General features: G+C 35.5%; 1 protein-coding gene across 1 annotated transcript; it reads right to left on the bottom strand.

Annotated features, from left to right (window-relative positions):
- Nucleotides 1-3,830: 3,830 nt before the first annotated feature.
- On the bottom strand, nt 3,831-11,356 carry ttc32 (tetratricopeptide repeat domain 32). Its single transcript, XM_062033835.1, has 3 exons — nt 11,209-11,356; nt 10,965-11,131; nt 3,831-4,397 (listed from the first exon to the last, which is right to left on the bottom strand). Exons 1-3 carry the CDS (start codon nt 11,322-11,324, stop codon nt 4,270-4,272), a joined length of 411 nt encoding a protein of 136 aa, XP_061889819.1. The 5' UTR covers nt 11,325-11,356; the 3' UTR covers nt 3,831-4,269.
- Between the last annotated feature and the right edge of the window lie 4,653 nt (nt 11,357-16,009).

The following is a 16,009-nucleotide window of genomic DNA, read 5'->3' as shown; positions in this document are numbered from 1 at the left end:
GTCAGTAATCGTAATCAACGCACCTGCACGCACACACACTCATGTACACACTCAGGTAGACAATACGTGTCTATGCTGCTTTCTAGTTAAACATTGTATAAAAATGTTTTTTTTTTTCCTCACAAAGATAGTTTTTCACATATGTAAGAAGTCTTATAAAATGTTAATGTTTTCATTACTGAGGTAAACTAAATGGAATTATTGAGTTTGGTTAAAAAATAGGCTTTACAAGCCTTAAAGGTGATGAGTTGAAAGAATGACTGAACATAGAGCAGCTTCAGAAAAAGTATAAAAATATGATTCTAAAAGATATGAGGATGAGACCATATATAACTCACATGGTTTTTCATGTTCCTTTTATTTATTGAGACTATTGTTTTATTATAATTGTCTTCGTTTTATGCCATTTATCGAGTTATTTTTGTTTTCACAATTATCAAAATTATTAAAAAATATTGAATTATTAATATTTCCTCTCAATCCTTTTTGGAACGTACAAAAGGCAAACACATGGGTGCTGTTTTTGTTATTTACATTTGTTTTGTATTTATTGTGTTCATTGCTGTTCATGTAAAAAAAAAAAACAAGGTTACTGCCAAGAAAAAAACAATTGTCCATTATTATTATTATTGATTATTATTTCTTCGGTCAATGGTCAACAAAATAAACTAACAGTTTTACATAAACAAACAGTTGTACATTCATAAATTAAAAATGTTGCAGACCGAAAGGGTTTAGGCTGAAGTTGAGCACTTATTGCGCCTAACCCTATAAACAAAGTCAAACACAAGATGAGCTTCCAAAAATTATGAAATTTCCTTTTCACAACACATTATAAATACACAGTGTACACAACATAAATACTTACATTTAATGTGTTGTGTGATCCATCTTATTCATGACATTTATCCACAGATGGTTGTAACACATCTTATTTTGTCATCATGCTTTGACATTTAATACCTCCGCCAAGGCGGTTTTATTCTTTATTTTAATTCATTATTTTTTAAACACCCCTAAAATTTAATTAAACTTTTTATATACAGCATTTTTTTCTGGGTAGGTTCTGTTTTAATATATGATGAACTTTTTACATTTTCACGTCGATCCAACTTTTTAAAATATTTTCTTCCAAATATTACTTTAATGTTATTGCTAAATCATCGACCAGTTAATCAGTCTTGATGGCAAAGTCTTTTTTTAAATTTTATTTTAAGAATTTTATTTTATTTTAAATAATTTTAAGAACTGGCTCCACCTCACAGGATGTTGAATGGGAATTACAGGAAGTGGAATTAAATTAATTGAAATTTGGTTAAATTCCTTACAGACAATAACAAGTATAATGTATCATGTTTAAATACTAAAAATATTTTACAAACATTAAAATTAAACACAAATTCTCTCAATTTTGTATTTTTCCACCATTTTCCATAATTGGAAATACAACAAATCGATCGATCTGTTTGATAGAATATGCTTCAATAATTGTTAACAAACATTGGCTGTGGTTAAAATATGCACATGAGGTTCATAGTAGTAATATTTTATCGAAATATAAAACATGAATGTAAGGAATTTACGGTAAAGTATGATTCTAGAATACACCATAATTATCATTTGAAATTAAAATTTTACCTCCTTCAATTATAACTGGAACTGTAATTGTACATTCTGTTTTCCACCATGATTCTTATTAATGGAATTAGATTGGAACTTGGGAGACATTCTCGATTCAATTCACGTTTTTATGCTGCCGATTCCTACCATCCTTGAGTGAGATGGGCTGATACCAGTACCGATACCAATCCCATGTATTAACTGCACATTTTTCAACGTATCCATGTTGAGTGCTATTGGCAGTTTATCATCAGAACTATATTTAAACCAGCTCCTTATTCTCCTCCTCAGTGTGTAATATGTTCAGCCTCGTCCTTCAGTGATAATGTTACGAGATAATGGAGGTGATTACTCCACGTTGTACATGGAGACACACAATCAGCTGCTAGCTGCTTGTCAGCCGGGGGACAAAACAATAATGTCAGCCAATGAGGATCTGCAATAAAATGTATAAATGGGCAAAGGCCATCATGCACTGATACTAATCGGTGGCCGATTAAACGGCGCATTCCCATTCAGTCTGTGAAAATCCAAATTATGAATGTTTGGATTATTAAATATTATATGTTGTATCACAGTGGACTAGTCGTTATCACATCTGGCTCACATACAAGAGATTAAGGATCTGTCCAGGTTCCTTCTGTATCCCCCAAAACGTATACAGTACAGGCCAAAAGTTTAGACACACCTTCTCATTCAATGCGTTCTCTTTATTTTCATGACTATTTACATTGTAGATTGTCACTGAAGGCATCAAAACTATAAATGAACACATGTGGAGTTATGTACTTAACGAAAAAAAGTAAAATAACTGAAAACATGTTTTATATTCTAGTTACTTCAAAATAGCCACCCTTTGCTCTGATTACTGCTTTGCACACTCTTGGCGTTCTCTCCATGAGCTTCAAGAGGTAGTCACCTGAAATGGTTGTCACTTCACAGGTGTGTTCATAGTTTTGATGCCTTCAGTGACAATCTACAAGGTAAATAGTCATGAAAATAAGGAAAACACATTGAAATGAGAAGGTGTGTCCAAACTTTTGGCCTGTACTGTGTTGGAGGTAAATATTAGCCTCTAAATCAGAGATGTCAAACGTACGGTTGTTTTGCAAGTTGAAAGCAAAACTGCTGTTCTAAATGTGTCCACTAGATGTCGCAATAGCAATTATTTGTATCCTTGTAGATGATGCTACATATGTAAAAAAAAACAAAAAAAAAACATGTTAGTGCACCAGTTGTGGAAAATGAGCAAACTACATAAATAATAGGGCTGTGAATCTTTGGGTGTCCCATGATTCGATTCGAAATCGATTCTTGGGGTCACGATTCGATTCAAAATCGATGTTTTTTTCAATTCAACACGATTCTCGATTCAAAAACGATTTTTTTTTTTTTTTAATGAAAACAATACACAACAATACCATATTAATGCAATACAATTTCAAAACCAAACCCGACCCAGCAACATTCAGTATAGCAATAAACAGAGCAATAAGAGCAATTGAGGACACACAAACTGAAAAAAATATTATCAACAACAGTATCAATATTAGTAACAATTTCAACATAGCAGTGATTAAAAATCCCTCATTGATATTATCATTACAAACATTAATAAAAAAAAATTAAAAACATTATTTTAAATGAACCAAAATATGACTTATTATATCATTGTGAAAATATTGGACACAATGTGTTGTCAAGTTTATGAGATGCACTGTGACACTTTTGTTCTTTTTTTTATAAATGTCTAATGATAATGTCAATGAGGGATTTTTAATCACTGCTATGTTGAAATTGTAACTAATATTGATACTGTTGTTGATAATATTCATTTTTGTTTCACTACTTTTGGTTTGTTCTGTGTCGTGTTTGTGTCTCCTCTCAATTGCTCTGTTTATTGCAGTTCTGAGTGTTGCTGGGTCGGGTTTGGTTTTGGAATTGGATTGCATTGTTATGGTATTGCTGTGTATTGTTTTGTTGGATTGATTAATTAAAAAAAAAATATATATATATATATATTTTTTTTTTTTTTAATAATCATTTTTTTAAAAAATCGATTTTTTAAAAATGAGAATCGATTCTGAATCGCACAACGTGAGAATCGCGATTCGAATTCAAATCGATTTTTTCCCACACCCCTAATAAATAACATCCTGTAATTTGATTTTTTTTTTTATCTTGATAGATTGAAAATGAACACCAATGAGTTGACTGATGAACATTATCACATCATTTATTCAGAAAATATAAATAAAGACAGAATACTATTTACATGTAAGTGTAAAAAAAACAAAAAAAACAACATTATGATTTGTACATTATTAGAATGTGCTTGTTCTATTTTTAAACAAAAAAAAACAATTTGAAGTTGTCTTTATTTTTAAGTTATCGTGCCGTGATTTTACCAGTCCGGTAGATTTTTCTCCACGTGGCCCCCCGATCTAAAATGAGTTTGACACCCCTGATATAAATGTTCTAGAATTGTGTTTGTCTTTATACGTGCTCTGTGATTGACTGATGACCTGTCGACTGGGATAGTCTCCTACCTAATAAGATGACGGATGTGTTTACCTACACAAGCAGCGTGTGAAGGTTTACAAATTCCCCTGCCAGATATAATTTAGACTGCAGTTTTGCACACAGATGTCAATATCCTCGGTTTATTTTGTCCCGTTGGTCCAGGAGCGTGCGTTGAAGGCCGACTTTGGCATCCTCGAAATCTTCTTTGAGCTTTAAAGCTTGTTGGAAGTCCCGAATGGCGTTGTCAAAGAAACCTGTAAGACATTTAAATCAAAGATGATGAGTTGTTACACTTTGCAGACACTGTAAGTCTACATAGGATGTTGATTAGTGCAGTGTTTTTCAACCTTTTTTGAGCCAAGGCACACTTTTTGCGTTGAATAAATCCGGAGGCACACCACCAGCAGAAATCATTAAAAAACTCAGTTGACAGTAAAAAGTCGTTGTCGCGATTGTTGGATATGACTTTAAACCATAAAGGCCTACTGAAAGCCACTACTACCGACCACGCAGTCTGATAGTTTATATATCAATGATGAAATCTTAACATTGCAACACATGCCAATACGGCCGGGTTAACTTATAAAGTGCAATTTTAAATTTCCCGCTAAACTTCCGGTTGAAAAACTCCTTTGGATATGACTTATGCGCGTGACGTCACAAAATCCACAGAAGTGGTTGGACCCCATCGGACCCGATACAAAAACCTCTTGTTTTCTTCGACAAAATTCCACAGTATTCTGGACATCTGTGTTGGTGAATCTTTTGCAATTTGTTTAATGAACAATGGAGGCTGCAAAGAAGAACGTTGTAGGTGGGATCGATCGGTGTATTAGCGGCTAAGTACAATACTTACAGCAACACAACAAGGACTACTTACTTAGCAGACGCCTAGCCGCCAAACCCACGGATGAAGTCCTTCGTCGCGCCGTCGATCGCTGGAACGCAGATGAGCACGGCTGTTGATGGGAAGATGAGGGCTGGCTGGCGTAGGTGGAGCGCTAATGTTTTTATCATAGTTCTGTGAGGTCCGGTTGCTAAGTTGCTAAATTAGCCTTAGCGTCGTTAGCAACAGCATTGTTAAGCCTTACCAGGCTGAGAATTTTTAACCGTGTAGTTACATGTACATGGTTTAATAGTATTTTTGCTCTTCTGTCTATCCTTCCAGTCAGGGATTTATTTATTTTGTTTATATCTGCATTTGAGACAGATGCTATCACGTTAGCTCATGCTACAGAGGTTCGTCGATGATAGGTGTCCTTCGTCGCGCCGTTGATCGCTGGAACGCAGGTGAGCACGGCTGTTGATGTAACCGTGTAGTTACATGTACATGGTTTAATAGTATTGTTGATCTTCTGTCTATCCTTCCAGTCAGGGGTTTATTTATTTTGTTTCTATCTTCATTTGAGAACGATGCTATCACGTTAGCTCAATAGCTAAGAGTGTCACCGATGTATTGTCGTGGAGATAAAAGTCACTTTGAATGTCCATTTCGCGTGCTCGACTCTCATTTTGAAGAGGATATAGTATCTGAGGTGGTTTAAAATACAAATCTGTGATCCACAATAGAAAAAGGAGAGAGTGTGGAATCCAATGAGCCAGCTTGTACCTAAGTTACGGTCAGAGCGAAAAAAGATACGTCCATCACTGCCTCTCTAGTCCTTCACTGTAACGTTCCTCATCTACGAATCTTTCATCCTCGCTCAAATTAATGGGGTAATCGTCGCTTTGTCGCTCCGAATCTCTCTCGCTCCATTGTAAACAAAGGAAAATTGTGAGGAATATTACCTCCTGTGACGTCACGCTACTTCCGGTACAGGCAAGGCTTTTTTTTTATCAGCGAGCAAAAGTTGCGAACTTTATCGTCGATTTTCTCTACTAAATCCTTTCAGCAAAAATATGGCAATATCGCAAAATGACCAAGTATGACACATAGAATGGATCTGCTATTCCCGTTTGAATAAAAAAAAAACATTTCAGTAGGTCTTTAAGCAAGCATGCATCACTATAGCTCTTGTCTCAAAGTAGGTGTACTGTCACCACCTGTCACATCACACCCTGACTTATTTGGACTTTTTTGCTGTTTTCCTTTGTGTAGTGTTTTAGTTCTTGTCTTGCGCTCCTATTTTTGTTATGTTATGTTATGTTATTTTCATTTATTATGCGCCCCCCAACCAACTGTTACATCAGCCCGGGGCGCAGCCCGAGTTGAGAAACAAAAAAACAGAAACAGAGACTGAGACACACAAAGGAATCTAAACTAAACATTTAAGACTCACAATGAAAACATAAATTAAAAGTCATCTGCAGTAAAAAGGTGAGTTTTAAGCCGTGCTCTAAAAGAGTCCAGAGTGGTGACGGACTTAATACTCAGGGGGAGCTTATTCCACAACCTAGGTGCCATCACTGAGAAAGCACGGTCTCCCCTTGTCACTAGGTTTGACCGTGGGACCTTCAGGGTCATCTGGTTGTCTGATCTAAGGCAACGACCCAGCCTGGAGCTGGTGGGTTGGTCCAGGAGATCTTTAATATAAGCTGGGGCGAGACCATTGAGCGCTTTGAAGATGAACATGACGATCTTAAATTTCCCTCTACGCTTCTATGGGAGCCAGTGAAGGGAGGAGAGGATGGGAGAAATATGTTCCCTCATTTTTGCGCCTGTCACCAGCCTGGCAGCCGCATTTTGTACTAGCTGCATGCTATGGATGGTCTTGTCGGTGACCTCAGCATAAAGGGCATTGCAATAGTCCAGTCTAGAAAAAATAAGCATCAACACGACCCTCCGTAGGTCACTGGAGGAGAGGAAAGACTTGATCTTGATTTTTGTGGCTTTTTCTCTTTTTTTGGTATTTTCCTGTAGCAGTTTCATGTCTTCCTTTGAGCGATATTTCCCGCATCTACTTTGTTTTAGCAATCAAGAATATTTCAGTTGTTTTTTATCCTTCTTTGTGGGGACATTGTCGATTGTCATGTCATGTTCGGATGTAGATTGTGGACGCCGTCTTTGCTCCACAGTAAGTCTTTGCTGTCCTCCATCATTCTGTTTTTGTTTACTTTGTAGCCAGTTCGGTTTTAGTCTCGTTCTGCATAGCCTTCCCTAAGATTCCACCTGTTCGACCTGCTGCCATCGGGCAGGCGCTACAGGTGCATCAGAGCCAGAACAAACAGGCTCAGAGACAGCTTCTGTCCCTGAGCTGTCACCATCTTGAACTCTAACTTATAATAATAATTCACCCCATACAATATCCTACCCTAATACCCTACTGTGCAATATTACCCTTCGAGTGCAATACATCCGACACTGATTGGTATTTATTACTCCGGTACTCTTGTCTTGTTCTGTATATTGTACAGTATTTTGTATTTGTATAATGTTTTGTATATTAATAATAATAATAATAATGGATTAGATTTTATATCGCGCTTTTCTATTGTTAGATACTCAAAGCGCTCACAGAGAAGTGGGAACCCATCATTCATTCACACCTGGTGGTGGTAAGCTACATTTGTAGCCACAGCTGCCCTGGGGTAGACTGATATTGTACAGGATTGCTTATTATTTTTATTGGTAGTAGTCTGTTTATTTAAATTCTTAGTTTTTTTTTCTTTATTACCTCTTGTGTAATTTATTTTTACCAGAGGTGGGTAGAGTAGCCAGAAATTGTACTCAAGTAAGAGTACTGTTACTTTAGAGATTTATTACTCAAGTGAAAGTAAGGAGTAGTCACCCAAATATTTACTTGAGTAAAAGTAAAAAGTATGTTGTGAAAAAACTACTCAAGTACAGAGTAACTGATGAGTAACCTGTTCGTTTAATGATGACGGCAACAAATAATGCACAAAAACATAAAAATAGCAATGAGCAAATTCAGAGCCAGGAATATCTCTTAAGCAACTAAAACAATAATATATATTTAATAATAATACATTAACATAAAAAAAATTAAGGCAAATTGAGCCACAATAACTTAACAGCACCATAGGCTCAGTAGGCATTCATTGATTGATTGATTGAAACTTGTATTAGTAGACTACACAGTACAGTACATATTCCATAGAATTGACCACTAAATGGTAACACCCAAATAAGTTTTTCAATGTTAATCAATTACTTAATAAATGACCAAGTCGAGGTGATCTACCTCATATATACATACACACACATATCATACATATATATACATTTATATATACAGTATATAATTTATATTTATTTATTTTGCCGTTTTTGTTTACATGTTAAAGGTGTTTTAATGAATGTACATGCATGTTTAAAATATAGATTCCTTTCTTTCATGAAGACAAGAATATAAGTTGGTGTATTACCTGATTGTGATGACTTGCATTGATTGGAATCAGACAGTAGTGCTGATAACGCCCACGTTTTCAAATGGAGAAAAAAAGTTCCTCCTGTCTGTCCAATACCACATGAAAGTGGTTGGTTTTTGGCATCTTATTTGTCCAGCTTCCATACTCGTTTTTATGCAATTTACAAGAAATACATTGGCGGCAAACTCCGTAGCTTGCTAGCTTGTTTGCGCTGGCTTTCGGAAACTCTTATTTTGTTAGCGCAGGCGCGATGGAGCGGCACTTTTATTGTGAAGACAGGAACTGTGCGGTCAGTCTTTAGGTTTTTGAGAGAGGTACGGTTGAAATAAAAAAAGTGTCTTTTTTCCTTCACCCTTTTGATTGATTGATTGAAACTTTTATTAGTAGATTGCACAGTACAGTACATATTCCGTACAATTGACCACTAAATGGTAACACCCCAATAAGTTTTTCAACTTGTTTAAGTCAGACTCCACATGTGACGGTCATGTGACCGCCTGGCTCTGTTTGATTGGTCCAACGTCACCAGTGACTGCATGTGATTGGTGAAACGGAGTCAAACGTCACCAGTGACTGCATCTGATTGGTGAAACGCCGGCACGCGATAGATCCTACTTTGAAGGTCTGTCTGACAAACCAAAACAAACAAAGCGTGCATTAACACATCGATAAAAAATCAGCAGCGAGGAGCGAGCTGAATGTAGATAAATGGAGCGGAGTAAAAGTAGTGTTTCTTCTCTATAAATATACTCAAGTAAAAGTATGTTGCATTAAAACTACTCTTAGAAGTACAATTTATCCCAAAAGTTACTCAAGTAGATGTAACAGAGTAAATGTAGCGCGTTACTACCCACCTCTGATTTTTACCCCGTATTTGTTCCCACTACCGCACCTTAAATTTTCGTCCTTAATCTCGTTATATGCAAATATAAAGACAATAAAGTCCATTCTATTCTATTCTTCAATGTCTTTTCTTAGGGACACTCACCTTTTGTTTATTTTTGGTATAAGCATTAGATACCTATTTACCTGCACGCTGCCTCCCGCTCTTTCCGACATCCATCCATCCATTTTTCTACCGCTTGTGGGTGTGGGGGGGGGGGGGGGGTGCTGGAGCCTATGTCAGCTGCACAAAGCAATAAGCTACTGGCTGCCATCTACTGATATGGAAGAGTATTACACGGTTACTCTGCCGAGCTCTAGACCAGTGGTTCTTAACCTTGGGTTCGATCAAACCCTATGGGTTTCGGTGAGTCGGCCTCAAGGGTTCGGCGGAGGTCAAGACACACCCGACTCTTCGTGTAAATAAAAACTTTTTCCTATCGGCATATTACGGATACGGCAACAGAAGTCAGACTGATTTGCAGGTGTGTAATTTGTTGTGAGTTTATGCACTGTGTTGGTTTTGTTGTTTGAACAAGGTGATGTTCATGCACAGTTCATTTTGTGCACCAGTAAAAAAACATGGTAACACTTGAGTATGGGGAACATATTCACCGTTAATTAGTTGCTTATTAACATGCAAATTAGTAACATATTGGCTCTTAACTAGTCATTAAGTACTTATTAATGCCTTATTTGGCATGGCCTTATTATAACCCTAACCCTCTAACCCTGGCTCTAGCCCTAACCAAATAACTCTAAATGAAGTCTTTGTTACTTAGAATATGTTCCCCTAGTGTCCAAAAAAACTCTAAATTAAGTCTTACAATATGTTCCCCATACTAAAGTGTTACCAAAAACATATAGGATTGAATTCAAAGTCTCCCTACTTACCCACCAGTGCCTCCATGGAAATGCCCCCCTCTACCTCAAAGAACTACTCACGCCCAAATCCTCCACACGACACCTCCGCTCCGGACAGGCTAGCCTCCTCCAACCTCCGAGGACAAAGCTACGAACAATGGGAGACCGGGCTTTCTGCTCCGCCGCTCCCAGTCTGTGGAATGCTCTCCCTGACCACATGAGGGCACCACAGACTGTGGATGCTTTTAAAAAAGGCTTAAAAACCCTTCTTTTTAAAAAAGCCTTTTTTTTTTTTTTAGATATATGCATACTAGTTTTAGCTATTTGGCTGTTCTAGTGTTTTTTATTTTTTAAATACACTGTAGCTCTTTCAGGTTGTTTACTCAATGTAAAGTGCTTTTTACAAATAAAATCTATTCTTATTATTATTATATAACTTTGTCATGAATTTGAAAAAAAAAAACATTTTATTTTTCACTAAAGAAGGGCACCTCCAACAAGGTTAAGAACCACTGCTCTAGACAGCACAGACAACACACAATTTGCAGACTATAATTACTGGTTGGCAAAAAATATTTTTAACCCAATTAGGTGAAATTAGGCGGTAGAAAAATGGATGGATGGATAGATCATCTCCCACGGCACAGTGGTTGAAAAACACAGGATTAGTACACACACAGCGCCATCTAGCGCCCTCTAGGAACACGTCCTGATGACAGTAAACCGGATGTGCTTCATTTTCTTACCTAATCTATAGTGTATTAGTCCTCTGTTGTAGAAGGGCACTTCAAACTGTCCGTCAGCCTGTATTGCTGCGGTGTAATCCTCCACAGCATCGTTAAAGTCCACTCTAAAATACTTCATTTGTCCGCGGTTGTTGTAAGCAGTCGCCAAATAAGCGGCGTCACGTTCCCTGTGAACACAACACGACGCCGTTTTATTTTCAATTAACTCGCTTAGTTCCCACATTCAGACGACAACAACAACAACCTGGACTGTGCGCAGGATGGGATAAATATGTTGTAAAGCTCCTCTGCCCGTTTGAAGTTCTGTTTTTCGAATTCAACGTTGGCAGCTCGGAATATTTTTAAATGCTCCTCCGCCATTTTGGAAACAAATCGGAAGTGACGGGCGCCGTTTATGGTCTAAACCGGAAACACTTTTTTTTATATTCACAGACTTATTTATTTTTCTGCCTTATTGATTCAAAAATGTTAATCCAAAAAAAAAAAAAAAAAAGTCAAATGATAGGAAAGCCCTCAAGTTATAATTTGTCCGCGGTTGTTGCCAAATAACACAACATGACGCGGTTTTATTTCCAATTAGCTTGCTTAGTTAATACATTCAGACAACAAACAACCTGAAATGTGAGCAGGACGGGAACAAATATGTTGTAAAGCTTGAAGTTCTGTTTTTTATCTTTTTAAACGCTCGTCCGCCATTGTGGCAAAATGCGGATGTGACGTCACCCCATGGCGTACTTTGCGTCAGTCGTTTATGGTCTAAACAGGAAACACTTTTTTTGTTTGTATTAACATAACAGACTATTTTCTTTTTCTTCATTGGATTAATGATTTAACAATGTTATTCCAAATTTTAAAAAAAATATAGGAAAGCCCTCAAGTTATTATCTTTATTAAACACATCTAATTTATTTTAGATAATTGTTGTGTTATTTTGTTTTGTATTGTCTCAGTGTTTTTTTCTTTAACATATTTTGTTAGTTTGTGGATGGTTGTTTTTTTTTTTTTAGATTTTTTTAAATAGAATTGCTCAGCATAATTAGCATTAGACGTGTCTTATTGTGTATGTTTTGCAATTGTTCAATTAAAAAAAAAGTTTTAAAAAAAAATGCATCAACAATATCATACAAAACTCAACAAATACCATCATTCAGATGAAAAACAATATGAATATAAAAGCGTAAAAATAGAATCTAAAAATGTATTTATTTCCTTCTTAACTTTATTTCAACGGCAATATAATTTGACTTGACTTGACTTGACTTGACTTGACTTTATTTATTCATGCTTGCAGTGGAGCCAAGGCCCCACTGAAAAAACAGCTGAACTTTACAATGAATATTAAACAAACAAAGATTAAAAAAATTAAAAGAACAGACAGTATTTTATATAAAAAAAAACATTTTCATTTTCAGGGCAACAGCAGCATGGAAACTATTAGCGTTCTGGTATATGACTGTATTACTTAATACTAAACTTTACACGCACACAAAACAAACATTTTTCAGAACGACGACAAGTATAAAAATTGGATCTTCAAAACTATAAATTAAAACTATTTTACATACAATTCAATGTTTTAATTAACTTCATTAGTTACTAGATTAAAAAATATATATATTGGATTTCTGAATTATACAAAAACACATTTACAAATGCGGGAAAAAGTAAAAATAAAAATAAAATTACATTTTCCTACTTATTACAAAATTGATACATTAAAACTTTAACAGCTTTTATTTCCTAGATAGCATTACAACATATGTATATATATATATATATATATGTATATATATATATATATATATATATATATATATATATATATATATATATATATATATATATACATATATATATATATATATATATATATATATAAACAATATGAAATATGGAATTATATATATATATATATGTAATTCCATAATTCCTATTGTTTATATATATATGTATGTATATATATATATATATATATATATATATATATATATATATATATATATATATATATATATATATATATATATATATATATATATATATGTATGTATGTATGTATGTATGTATGTATGTATGTATATATATATATATATATAAACAATATGAATTGTATATATATATATATATATATATATATATATATATATATATATATGTATATATATATATAAATAAACAATATGAATTATGAACATATAAAATTCCATAATTCATATATTATATATATATATATATATATATATATATATATATACACACATATATATATATATATATGTATATATATACATATATACTTATATATATATGTATGAATGAATTTTATATGTGTATATATGTATATTATATATATATATATATATATATATATATATATATATATATATATATATATATATATATATATATATATATATATATATATACACATACATATATATATGTATGAATGAATTTTATATGTGTATATATATATATATATATATATATATATATATATATATATATATATATAATTCATATTGTTTATTTGATCTTATGGACACTATTATGGTGTTGGAGTCTTCTCATGATTTCCTGAGTGAAGAACACATCTGTTGGGGTTAAATGTCGCACCTAAAAGGGGCCAGTTCCTTTTATGTGCATCATTAATCCCCAGACTGTGTGCAAGTCAAATAAAGCCATGTGTAGGGTTTGTGGACAGGACAATAACGTGCATAGGGGACATATAGTAAATACTCAAAAAGCAGAAGTATAGTGTTGTTGCAGTAAAATGAGAAGACACTAAAGTAAATGTGCAGCATGAAGCTCACACTTTAAATGTCTCTCTTTGCTGTGATATGCCCGTTACACTCTGAGAGAGTTAGCACAAAGTGTTAAAGTCCAATAGTTCCCGGGAGACAACCATCAATCACACGTCTTCTGTCAGTTTTCGAAGGTTCACCTTTTACTCCCGACTTTTTTTTACCTTCTACTTTAGGTACACACATAATACATGTAACAATAATACACATGTGTAGTACAAATGAAGACAGGGTACCTTTTGGACCCATATTTCACATTTTAAATACTTAAAATCATATTATTTACGGGAGTGGTTCTCAAAGTACCACCTCAGAAAACACTTGACTTCCCAAGTACCACCATATGGCGTAGTAGGCCTAAGTGTTCATTAAAAACAAGGCAGATGTTTTACAAACCCCAAAAGCAGTGAAGTTGGCACGTTGTGTAAATGGTAAATAAAAAACAATGATTTTCTAATCCTTTTCAACCTATATTTAATTTAATAGACTGCAAAGACAAGATATTTAACATTCGAACTGAGAAACTTGGTTATTTTTTTGCAAATATTAGCTAATTTAGAATTTGATGCCTAAGACATGTCTCAAGTGGCAAAAAAAGAGTGAGAAAGTTGAGGAATGCTTATCAAATGCTCATCAAACACTTATTTGGAACATGAACAACATTTCTCAACCAGCTATTGCAAGGAATTTAGGGATTTCACCATCTACGGTCCGTAATATCATCAAAAGGTTCAGAGAAATCACTGCACGTAAGCGATGATATTACGGACCTTCGATCCCTCAGGCGGTACTGCATCAAAAAGTGACATCAGTGTGTAAAGGATATCACCACATGGGCTCAGGAACACTTCAGAAACCCACTGTCAGTAACTACAGTTGGTTGCTACATCTGTAAGTGCAAGTCAAAACTCTACTATGCAAAGCGAAAGCCATTTATCAACAACACCCAGAAACGCCGCCGGCTTCGCTGGGCCCGAACTCATTTAAGATGGACTGATGCAAAGTGGAAAAGTGTTCTGTGGTCTGACGAGTCCACATTTGGAAACTGTGGACGTCGTGTCCTCCGGACCAAAGAGGAAAAGAACCATCCAGATTGTTTTAGGCGCAAAGTTGAAAAGCCAGCATCTGTGATGGTATGGGGGTGTGTTAGTGCCCAAGACATAGGTAACTTACACGTCTGTGAAGGCGCCATTAATGCTGAAAGGTACATACAGGTTTTGGAGCAACATATGTTGCCATCCAAGCAACGTTACCATGGACGCCCCTGCTTATTTCAGCAAGACAATGCCAAGCCACGTGTTACATCAACGTGGCTTCATAGTAAAAGAGTGCGGGTACTAGACTGGCCTGCCTGTAGTCCAGACCTGTCTCCCATTGAAAATGTGTGGCACATTATGAAGCCTAAAATAGCACAACGGAGACCCCCGGACTGTTGAACAACTTAAGCTGTACATCAAGCAAGAATGGGAAAGAATTCCACCTGAAAAGCTTCAAAAATGTGTCTCCTCAGTTCCCAAACGTTTACTGAGTGTTGTTAAAAGGAAAGGCCATGTAACACAGTGGTAAAAATGCCCCTGTGCCAACTTTATAATATAATAATACTGTTAAGTGAGCAATGTCATATACAGTATAAAATGTACTGATCAATATAAGGTGGTTTGTCATATATTACTTGTTTTATCCTGAATTGTATGTTTTTGGGGGGAGGGGGTATCCATTTTGCTTTTGCCAATTTCCACTGATGTTCACTGATATGAACAAAAAGGAAAGCTGTAATGTGAAAAAAGCCACCTTGTAGCTTTTTTCAATGTATTTTCTTGGAATTGAAAATAATGTTTACGTGCTTCCCCCCCTCCTTCACAACGACGTGCCAGTCGCATTCATCTTCCTCGTCCCTGACGTGGCGGCGTCTTCACCCTCGGCGTGCGGTAACCATGAAAAAGACGGCAAACAAGCAATAAAGCAGCTGTCCAGTAAAAGAGGAGCCCGGGGGGTAAATGTTGACACTTGGGCCCCCGACAAGAGCCGCTCTGTTTCCATGCTTGTTATGTGGAAAACAAGCCAAGTCGCAGCAGAGGTCGGGCGGTCATGACCCCTTGATGCTGGTTGTCCTTAGCAACAACCGTCAACATACACGGTGATGACAACAGGTTAACCTTTCGACGTTTTATTGTGGTGCTTCAGAACATTTCCAATGGAGATCAGGTTGATTTGGAATAATTGGCTCCCGAGTCAAACTGT

This window comes from Entelurus aequoreus, linkage group LG23 (assembly GCF_033978785.1).
Source record: "Entelurus aequoreus isolate RoL-2023_Sb linkage group LG23, RoL_Eaeq_v1.1, whole genome shotgun sequence".
Taxonomy (NCBI): domain Eukaryota; kingdom Metazoa; phylum Chordata; class Actinopteri; order Syngnathiformes; family Syngnathidae; genus Entelurus; species Entelurus aequoreus.
Note: the sequence above shows the minus strand (reverse complement) of the source record. Positions and strands in the feature narration are given on the sequence as shown.

Coding starts and splice junctions, on each gene's coding strand:
- ttc32 (XM_062033835.1), bottom strand. CDS start 11,324: ATGGCGGAGGAGCATTTAAAAATATTCCGAGCTGCCAACGTTGAATTC. Junction 11,132..11,208: donor CCATCCTGCGCACAGTCCAG/GTTGTTGTTGTT, acceptor TTGTGTTCACAG/GGAACGTGACGCCGCTTATT. Junction 4,398..10,964: donor ACTAATACACTATAGATTAG/GTAAGAAAATGA, acceptor AATGTCTTACAG/GTTTCTTTGACAACGCCATT.